Source organism: Castanea sativa, chromosome 3 (assembly GCF_040712315.1).
Source record: "Castanea sativa cultivar Marrone di Chiusa Pesio chromosome 3, ASM4071231v1".
Lineage (NCBI taxonomy): Eukaryota > Viridiplantae > Streptophyta > Magnoliopsida > Fagales > Fagaceae > Castanea > Castanea sativa.
The window spans coordinates 52,808,500-52,818,946 of record NC_134015.1 but is presented as its reverse complement, the minus strand read 5'-3'; the positions used below and the strand labels follow the sequence as shown (position 1 = coordinate 52,818,946).

At 32.0% G+C, this 10,447-nt stretch overlaps 1 protein-coding gene across 1 annotated transcript; it reads right to left on the bottom strand.

The window, feature by feature from the left end:
* Nucleotides 1-237: 237 nt before the first annotated feature.
* Nucleotides 238-10,388, bottom strand: LOC142629152 (UDP-galactose/UDP-glucose transporter 3-like). The gene is made up of 9 exons (XM_075803133.1): nt 10,301-10,388; nt 9,426-9,692; nt 6,396-6,462; nt 3,861-3,958; nt 3,632-3,762; nt 3,054-3,084; nt 2,252-2,355; nt 1,739-1,878; nt 238-646 (listed from the first exon to the last, which is right to left on the bottom strand). Exons 1-9 carry the CDS (start codon nt 10,386-10,388, stop codon nt 238-240), a joined length of 1,335 nt encoding a protein of 444 aa, XP_075659248.1.
* Nucleotides 10,389-10,447: the final 59 nt, after the last annotated feature.

Below are 10,447 nucleotides of genomic sequence, written 5' to 3'. Positions count from 1 at the left end.
GTTATTTCCACTATTCACTACAACATATGGAACATTTATGCTAAGCATAGGATAGAACGGCATGAGATTTAAAATAGTGTTTCTCAATAAGGAATCTACAATTACATTCACGATTTTCATGGGTATAACCTAGATCCACCGAGCCCTAAACTTACTATAAATGATATAAAAGGGATAAAATGGTGAAAACGAAAAAGGATGAATGTTAAAAGTTCAAAATTGTTACATGCTCCCTCTTCACATAGGCTGTCTCTTCTTTGGGGCTCTCTGCAATTTCCTCCACTTGAGGTAGATTTGGTATGACAACCCAGAGAAGACCATGGCAACACACCCCCATTGCTTTGTTGACAGGGGATTGCCATTCAGCAGTGAAGAAACCACAATGCTGACAAACTTACGGGTCTTGGTGATGGTGGTATTAGCGAGGGATCCAAATCTACTTATGGTTAGAAAGATGAAATTCTGGCCCATTGCCTCACAAAGGCAGTAGAGAAATATGTCCCATGCTGCCTCTGGATGCTGCTTGCAAAATTGAACTGCCTCAAATCCGCTTGCGTGTGGCCAGCCGAACATATAGATCATGTTGTAAATGGTACCCCATAAGTTCATTCCTAGCATAATATCCCAGGCACTTGTTTTCGGGTACCTATGCCAGAGAAACCATTATGTTTGAGTACTACATATGCAATTCAAGATGGTTTGGTATGAAAACGAGAGAGCCTGTGTGATTCAAGTCATCAATCATTCTTAAAGACAAATAATTTAAGCTCGAATAGCAAGGGCTGTCAGAGACATTTTTAAACATATTAAAGTACACAAGCTCTTCAAGTTAATGAGCCTCAAATGTACTCAATCTTGATTTGTTTCATATGCCAAAATATCAGTGTCCCACTCAACAAGTGACTGTTAAAGGTGAACATGAGAAGAGCAATCGTTTACAAGAGGGGATGAAAGATAACTCCTTGGCCAACTGGTGAACTTAGAATGAATATTCTGGAACTATTTTATGCATGTAATTTCTTTTGAAATTGGTTTATGTTATTGTGCTTTTGCTTGACTTGCTCCCACATAAATTTTGTTTCTTACAGGTAAAAGGAAAAATAACGGACATGTAAGTAGCTCTTTAGGCATTCTGCTAACTTTTCTAGAGAAAAATTATGGTCTTTTCAACAAATTCAACACATCTTCCTTGGCAGTAAGGTAAATTAACAACAAATTGCTTCTTCAGTTAAATACTTTTTTTTTTCGATGAAAATTTTTTTTTTCCCAAAAAACATTTTCCGTTGCTTGCCTTGCACAAAATATCATTAATATTTCTTGTAATTTCAAATAAATCTATGAACAAAAACTTTCATTAGTGAAAAAAAAAAAACCTCAAATAGGAAAACATTTTCCTTCTTTTTTTTTGGAGGGGGGGGGGGGCATTTGGGAGCCCGGAAATGGGAAAGCAGACACCAAATTGGAAATCTACAAGAAAAATTAAAAAGGAAAACAATTGGTTTGAGCAAAAAAAATGGCATTTGAAAAAAAAAAGAAAAAAAGAGGAGTAAATAGTTGGTCAACACTGATCAAATGTTTTCCACTCTATTGGGTTTGTTTTCCAATGACGATAGAAAACGTTTTCCGTTAACTTGTATTTTTCACCATACCATGCAAACACCAGAAAATGTGGAAAAAAAAAATCAGTATGCATTTTAACCTGGAAAAAAAGAGAGACTGTAATAGGAAAATAACATACCTTGTGGTTATTGAATCCTGAGTGGCATTTGTAAATCCATCAAATGTAAGGTTCAGAAAACATAGCAAATATCCAAGAGGTGCATTTGACTGTGCCAGCTTGCCAATAGTCTTTGAGCTGAGTCCAAATCTTCTGTCCCACTTTTCCTGCTCTACTCTATACTCCACCAATAAAAATTTACCACGTGTTTACCTAATTAATTAAATACTATAATTATTGACTTATTAATGCTACCGTTATTAATTAATAGTAATATTTAATTAATTAGGTGAACACGTGGCAATTTTTTATTGGTGGAGTATAGAGTGGTGCAAGAAAAGTGAGACAGAAGATTTGGACTCCTTTGAGCTAGCTAGTCTAAAATCAACCAGATTATGGATGAGACAAACATAAAATCAGAAACGGAAATTGCCAGAAGAAATTATTTATTTATAATAAAAAATTGTCTTAAAAATATAAAACGGGGATCAAAATGAAAACAAAAAAAGTTGTTAATATAGATATAATCATCACCTTTAAGAGGGCAAATGTAGATACCCCTCCAGCAACAAGGAAAGTGCAAAAATACTCTGGAACAGTGTATCTTATACCAGAAACTAAAGCACCCATCAGCATTACTGCATGAAAGTAAGATTACTTATTAGTAAGTTATTCATAAAACTTGCATGCAAATGTTGACCTATTTCTACATATAAATCCATCCTCACTGGAAAAAATAAACAGAGCTAGAATAAATTCTATATGTCAAAATAAACAGGAACCACCTTATAAATACAATTATCCAACTTGCCTGGATACTGAATACGACAGTTTTTCATTGAAATAGTGTGATTGATATCATCCCCAAGGTGAAGGGAGGGTCAGGAATAAAATTAGGCAAGACTTAGAACAGTATCATTCAGTCATTCAGTTTTGAAAAACTATTAGAAAACAGATGCACAAAATTCATTACAAACTGCTTTAATTTCTTGCTAATTTATGTGAAATGGAAGAGCACACTAAACAAACATACAAAACTAAGGTCAGTGGTTTTGATGAAGGGGATTGCATCTTTCTAAATAAGTAATGAAATATCATAGAATTCAGCACCATAATCTTTATATGAACTACTTTTGACAATTCAAGGCCTTTAAAAGCATTAGGTTGGAGTGTTCAAACAAACACCTAGACTATAGACTACAATTGAGTCAGCCAAGCACATGCTTGAGGGCCATATGAATGCATTTTCAGCAATAAAAAGCACGCATTTTACAGTTAGCATTAACACGCAGCATGCTTGTTCAGGTTTATTCGTATAAACTCGTAAATATCTCACCTGGAATCATTTTTGAGGATTTTTCCAGTACCTGCAATCAGCAAAAACAACATCAATATTTGCGGCAATCAAGTTATTTCCATATGTACTTCAAGACCACACTAATCAAGAAATATTGCCATGGCTAAGTAATACAAAGCCAATGGTCTGTAGCTCAAAATGGCACTTCCTTCACCGCAATCATGAGATGGAGACTGTTGTCTTGGGTGCAAGACCCATGTGTGCATGTGTCGTGTATCTTACCAATCAAAAAACATATGGAAGCAGAAAAAGTCTACCACTTTACACTATTATTGAGGAATTAAAAAATAAAAATAAAAAATAAAACCGGGTAGATTCATAGAACCCAAAGAGAGAAACTTATCTAAGGAATAGACTACCAATCACCATACTCTCTCTCTCTCTCTCTCTCTCTCTCAATTAGTAAACTAAATCCGCACTCAATGCATTTTGAACATACAACCTGTTTATTTTATTTTTACAACGGAAAGGTGTCACTTGAGCTAGAACTCATTGGCCCCCCTGCACCTTCCACCAAATATGAGAAACTGACAAACAATGAGAAAGTAGAAACATACCTGAGCTGGGTAGCTGATATACTTTAGTGCTTCAATTCCCATAGCTGGACCAATCGTGTTCGTAATGCCAGCACTCCAGTATGTCCACCAAGGAGCGCCGCCATTACTACCACTGGACCAAAGCTTTATCACTGTTTATTACACACAATAACATCAGAATCACATCTCCATCATCATCTTCACAAAGGAGAGGATGAAAAGGCAAGAAAGAGGGTGAAGTTGAACTCACTTATGAAAGACCAGATTAAACACACTACATTCTGTGCCAAGTTAAGGAACGAAAGGTGTTCGAACCTCTTCTCATCTGGACCGAATCTCTTGGTCGACCTATATAATGAGAAAAAACAAGTCGATCAGTTGGTGCATATTTTATTGGTGGCAAGCAATATGCGTGCGCATACACAAAATTAGAAAATTTTGAATCAGGCAAATACTGCCATTAAGAGTAATACAGAAATTTTTGTTTAAGGAGACTTAGACAAGTTCATAATCATATATGGACCAAAAACTCAGAACTTTTTGCAAATCACAGAAGTGCTATCTATAGAAACCCCTCATTTGGTACAGATTGAGGAATTACTGCCATTACAATGAATAAGTTAACATATGAAACGTTCAGCATTAATAATATTTTTTTTTTAAAAAAAGGGGGGAAAAATTATACCTAATGTCACAACATTGTCGTTTTTGTTATTAAGTGGTGTAATTCTCCTCAACTCAAAAATTTTATATAGAAATTTAGATAAATTTAGGTTTGCTTGATTTTTATGTGAACAAAATTAATTAAACTTTTACATGTAACACTAAACTATAAAATTATATTATTAAAAAACTATAAATATATCAACTTGTAATTAATTATTTACAAATTTTTATTGATTTTGTAAAAGGCATGTCATTTCAAGTAAAGAGTATCTAGAGTTATAACCCTTATATTATAACTTGTAAGGGGGGACACTTAAATAAGTGTACCTTTATAGCGACTTATCCTTAATATATATTTTCTTAAGCCTAAACCTAAACCTAAACCTAACCATGTTGTTAAACATAAACGTTATTGTGAAAATATTTTTTTACATTCATTCAAAGTAAAAGTTCTTAGAAAAGATAAAAGAAAATAAAAGAGGATAAGGGGATACATATTTTTTTATGATTCCAACATTTAAGTAAAAACAAATAAAAAAAATCAAAGCAACATGATAATGATATTAGTGTTTCAAAATTCATATTTTATTTGCGCAAATACCAATTGGTTTATGTGCAATTAACTGTTATGTTTTTTATATAAATATTCATATTGTTTTGGGTTTAAATGGAATAATTACCATGTGTATTACAAGTTTACAACTTATATCTTAGGTATCATCTATCGTGCGAACTTCTTATAGGATCTTCTTTGACAACTTTCATTGAAGCATGTTATCACCCAAATAAAACATAATATGAATGATAGAATGACTAAAATAAAATATTAAAACATTTTTTTCCATGGCAATTGTTCGCGTAAAATAATTTGCAAGCGCATAGAATCGTAACAAGTAGTAAAGTTTTTTTAGAAAATAAATGTCAAACCCACAGGGATTAACTATGTTATTGAATACCGAAATTCACTAAATTAATTACTATTTGGAAAATCGAAAATAAATGGAAAGTTCTACTATCTGAATTAAATTGAACTATTTAATAAAAATAAATCTACGAATAAAAGATTAACAAAATACAAAATTCTAAAAGTGTAAAAACATGATAAGAATGGATCTAGAGCAGTTGATTCCACCTAACAAATCTCACACAATTTATTCTTCCTAATTATTAAATTCTAATAATCTCCCGTTGATGATTAAAAATTCCTTAAGTATTCAATATCTTCTCTCGAATAATATCAAAAATATCTTAAATTAACAATTTCATGTCTCTATGTGAATTTAATTAATTGGAGACTCATTACGTACTTTGAATTTTCTGAAGAAAAAAAAATCACACTAATCGCGGTAAAGCATCTCTACTTTCACTCAACTAAAGATGTTTAATTCTAGAACTAAAATAACAAATCATCTCTCGGTCTCATTGTAATTCAATTGATCAAACAATAATTTATAAAAAAAATAGTAAGCATTAATAATAAGAATTAAACACTCAATCATGGAAATATTAAAATAAAATAACTCAAAATATAAATTGTGTGTTCATTGCTAAACTACATGAATGCTCTAGAAAATAAATTTAGTTCATAATAAAATTGAAAAGAAAACAAATAAAACTTATGTTTTTCATCTAAATTAGTTGATCAACATGAAGCTCTCACCTTTGTCCGCAGACCCTCCTCTTTATAATGACTCCCAAAACAAGTTCTTCTATGCAGCGCCCTCTTTTCCTATCCAGTTTTTTTTTTTTTTTTTTTTTTTTTTTTTTTTTTTTTTTTTTTTTTTTTTTTTCTCCCTAGAGAGCCTTTAAATAGGTCAAGGAATCCTATTCCCGTCTAGAAAAAATCACAAATTTTTAGGCTTCATTTAACCAACGATTTTGGCCCATTTAACGTCAGAATTTGGACTTTTGGTATACTACAAAGATGTAGCCCTTTAAGTTAACTTTTCAGCCCAACTTGAATCATCTCGATTGGATATTTGAGCCGAAAGTTATGCCAAAAATACTATTGGCTAGAATCCTAATCCGAATTGGACTTGGATTTAGTGCAAATTTCCTTTGATTCCTTGCTCCACTTGGACTTGAATTTAATTGGGTTGGTCTTCTCTTGAATTCATGCCTGGCTGGATGAAAGTTGGCTTGATTCAATTGGCTTAGCCCCACTTTGCATGTAAAGCTCTTGTTACCTGCAACATAAAGATATTATATAATCAGTAACAAAATAACATAAAAGTAAGGCTAAATATGTAGATATGTGAGTACTTTATTGTATATATTTCATGCACATCAGCAATTTGACTCGGAATTCAATTGTTGGTTGATAAAAATAGTTGCATTAGGTAACACCTATTTTTCACAAATATATGATATAATATATATTTTTAAAATATATGTTAAAATTGGAATTACTGTTTTTATAATAGAAAATAAAATAAAAGATAGTTTATTAAATCTATCCTTTAAATTATAGCGGCCAACTGTTGCTGAACTCTGCGTTAACATAGTGGGACATATTTTTATTCATATATACATCTACAATATATCTGGAAAAGCAATCCGCAGAGAAGCTACAGGAAAAAAAAAAAAAAAAAAGAAGAATAGTGCAATGCATAAAATAGTGCATGAATCAAATTTGCAAAAACCTAACATGACAATGTTCTATTCAAAGGTGTATATAGAAGCTTTTGCCAATTTAATTCTCATGGAAATGATCTTTTGGATAATTTAGGTTTGTTTGAATTTTTGTGAACAAAATTAATTAAATTTTTATAAGTAACATAGAATTATAAAATTAGATTATTCAAAAAACTTTAAAAACATCAGTTTACAATTATTTATTTGCAAAACTTTAATGAATTTGTTCTTGGCATGTATTTTCAAGTGAATAGTATCTAGAGCCTAGAGGCATAACACTTGTGTTATCAGTTGAGTGGTTGGGAAGGGTCTTAAGTGAGTGTACCTTTAGAGCTACTTATCCTCTATAAACATTTTCCTATACCTAAACATAAACATGTTGTTAAACATAACTTTATTTAATAAATTAAATAATTTTTCTCTCATTCCATGTGTGCATATTTATTTCATACAAAGAAAATGTCGAGATTTTTATAGCCATAACCAAAAATTGAGCAACAAAATATTTTTTGAAATCTAGTGTGCAAATAAAAAAAAACTACTTAGAAACCAAAAAACAAAATCAAATGGAATAAGAGTGTACATATTTTTCTAAATTTCAACGTGTAAGTAAAAAAAAAATCAAAAATCAAAGAAGTAGGATTATGATGTTAGTGTTTCAAAATTTATACTTTATTTATGCCAATGAAATTCAAATTGGTGCATGTGCAATTAAGTGTCATGATTTTTTTTTTTTAGAGAGAGTTTCAACCTATGGCATCCGCTCTTGATGATAACTCTTTATCATCAGACCAAGATACCAATTAATTTTTGGTGTAAGCGGGAATTGAACTCCAGATCTCTTATTCAAGCATCAGAGACTTTACCAGTTAAGCTAGCTGAATCCCACAAGTGTCACGATTTTTTCGTTGAATGATTAATGTGTTTTCATTATATTATATATGAAATATATAATTAGTATTTTATTTTAATGTAAATAATTCTTAATTTGGTTCAATTATCTTTTCTAGTGTTTAGGTGTATCTTGACCAAAACGTTGGCAAATCAAAGAGAATGGGTGAAGAATACCATTGCAATACCATAAATGTAGCAGCCATTTATGGTGCTATCCTTAGCATTGGTCTTATTCACAAATTTGGTAGAATAAAACTAATTTTATTTTAAGATCACATTTTTTTAATTATATACACACACACACCCAATGCTCTACGAATGCATTAGAGCACTCATCCCTAACACTTACTAAATCAATTAATTTATTCGAAAAAACAAATGGGGAAATTTCACTTTAAACCTATAGCTTAGCGGTAGTCCAAATTAAAACATATGGTTTCAAAAGTAACAAATTAAACACTAGAATTTTGAAAATTAAGAAATTTGACCTTAAACTCAAAAAGACTTAAGACCATTACTTTACAACCTAGTAATGGTAATACCAAAAAAAAAAAAAAAACAAAAAACAAAATCCCACCTTTGAAATTGACTCAATATTTTTGACATTAAAATTATTATCAATATTTTATCTAAGCTAAACAAATATAAAATTAAAAATTAAAATATTTTATTTTATTGAGGGTACTATGACTTGCAATTGAATGAAGATAACTCATTTTGTTCAAAATAAAGGTTTACATATACATTGAGAATGTTTCTCCTTTTTGCAACCAACATGTTAATTGAATACTACTCTTACCAATTAGGAATCAAGTTTAGGAATGGCATTGGACCATATAGTATTTTATCAAACAAAATTACATGAATAACTAAATCAACTTTATTGCGATGACGATACTGTAGTAAAGGTTTTGTGAATAAATAGATCAATGCCATAATTATAAAATATCTACAAGCTAAATCAAAATATTTATTTTTGTTATACTCCTTTTGAACCACATTAGCATAGTATTTCAATTTACCTTAATCCAATTTGATTTACTTCGATCAATTTGGTTCGCTTTGGCCCATTTGGTCCACTTCAATTCATTTGAACCATTTTGGACTAATTAGGCTTTAAATTGATTCCTTTTGTAGGTCGCCTTTGTATTTTGGGCTCAAATTTACCGCCCACCCCGCTTAATTTTTGGGTTGAATGGTTTAAAGTTGTATTCTTTTTGGGTTAACTCTTTAGTTTTGGGCTAAAAATATAAACAAAATAGGCATTTGAAATTAGAGACATGGGCTAAAAAAGCAATAAAACGATATATATATATATATATATATATATATATATATATATATATATATATATTCAAAATGTTACCTTAAATTCACGTTTCAATAATATCGGTATTATACTTATATTTGAAAAGAAAAAAAATATGCTAGAATTTTAAACTTATATAATAGTTTTAAACTTAATGTAACATGTAACATGTATTCCATGGAATGGAAGTGTACATTTTTTATAAAAAAATTCTTAAATATGTTATGTGGGACACAAGAATTTAATAAGATAATAGTGACAAGTGTCATATCCGAGGCCGAGGAGGCCGATGCAGTTCCAAGGAGACCATACCCTCATATGGTAAGGCCAGGGAGGCGAGCCTTGGCCACATCAATGGCACATTACAAGAGGAGGTCGCATTGTGAAGGAAGGGCTTCAGAGAGCGGATTGGTCCTGGCGTGTCTGAAGGGATGGTAACTACCACCACATTTACTGCACTCCACCAAACCCTTTGACTACATTTATGTGGAGAAGACTCCTGAACAGTGCTGTCTTGGTTGCTGCAACTCGCAGAAGATTTGGGAAGATGTCTAATGGGACAAGCACTTGAGTAGTGGCCTACATGATCAACAAATGGAGGGCCAAGATTATCCAAAAGAGACTATATAATGGAAGAAATCCTCTAGGAGAAGGGGATCATCTGAAATCTGGAGAGAAAACACTGTAGCAACAAAAACTGAAATTGTAACTAAGTTTAAGAGAGAGATATACACGAGTTATTCTCCTCGGATTTTTCTGGGGAAGAGATAAGGGGATCATCTGAAATCTGGAGAGAAAACACTGTAGCAACAAGAACTGAAATTGTAACTAAGTTTAAGAGAGATATATACACGAGTTATTCTCCTCGGATCTTTCCGGGGAAGAGCTACTTCGCATAAAACCTATTTATCTTGGTTTTTCTTGTCATCTGGATCCACTATAGTTGTTGTCCAATCCATTAAAGCCTAGTTTATAACCCACTCTCTACAAATTCATTGTATTAGGCTTAGGATCCAATTCGCGTCCTTACAAGTGGCGCCGTCTGTGGGAAAGCTTGAGATTTAGTGAGATCAACATTCAGCTATGGTAGGTTTAGGGCCTAACTGAGGAGAATCCGTTGGTTCCTAACGTTAAGATCACTTTCTCAATCTGGAACGAAGAAGGGACCACGAGGTTAGTTTGCATACCACACACACTAGTAGGAGTCAATCTTAAGGTGGGAGTCACATTTCTCATGAGGAAAATACCAGAAGCCTGCAACTGGAGATAAACCATTTGCGAAGGAGGTTGTGTTGCAAGTGATGTAGAGGAACCCCTTCAAGTTCTAACCATTC

What these genes read in the sequence shown, in the direction of transcription:
- LOC142629152 (XM_075803133.1), bottom strand. Translation starts at nt 10,388, where the DNA reads ATGGTTTATCTCCAGTTGCAGGCTTCTGGTATTTTCCTCATGAGAAAT. An exon ending in GACTCCTACTAGTGTGTGTG is followed by an intron (nt 9,693 to 10,300) that starts GTATGCAAACTA and finishes TTGATCATGTAG; the next exon opens with GCCACTACTCAAGTGCTTGT. An exon ending in ATATCAGCTACCCAGCTCAG is followed by an intron (nt 3,085 to 3,631) that starts GTATGTTTCTAC and finishes TGCTGATTGCAG; the next exon opens with GTACTGGAAAAATCCTCAAA.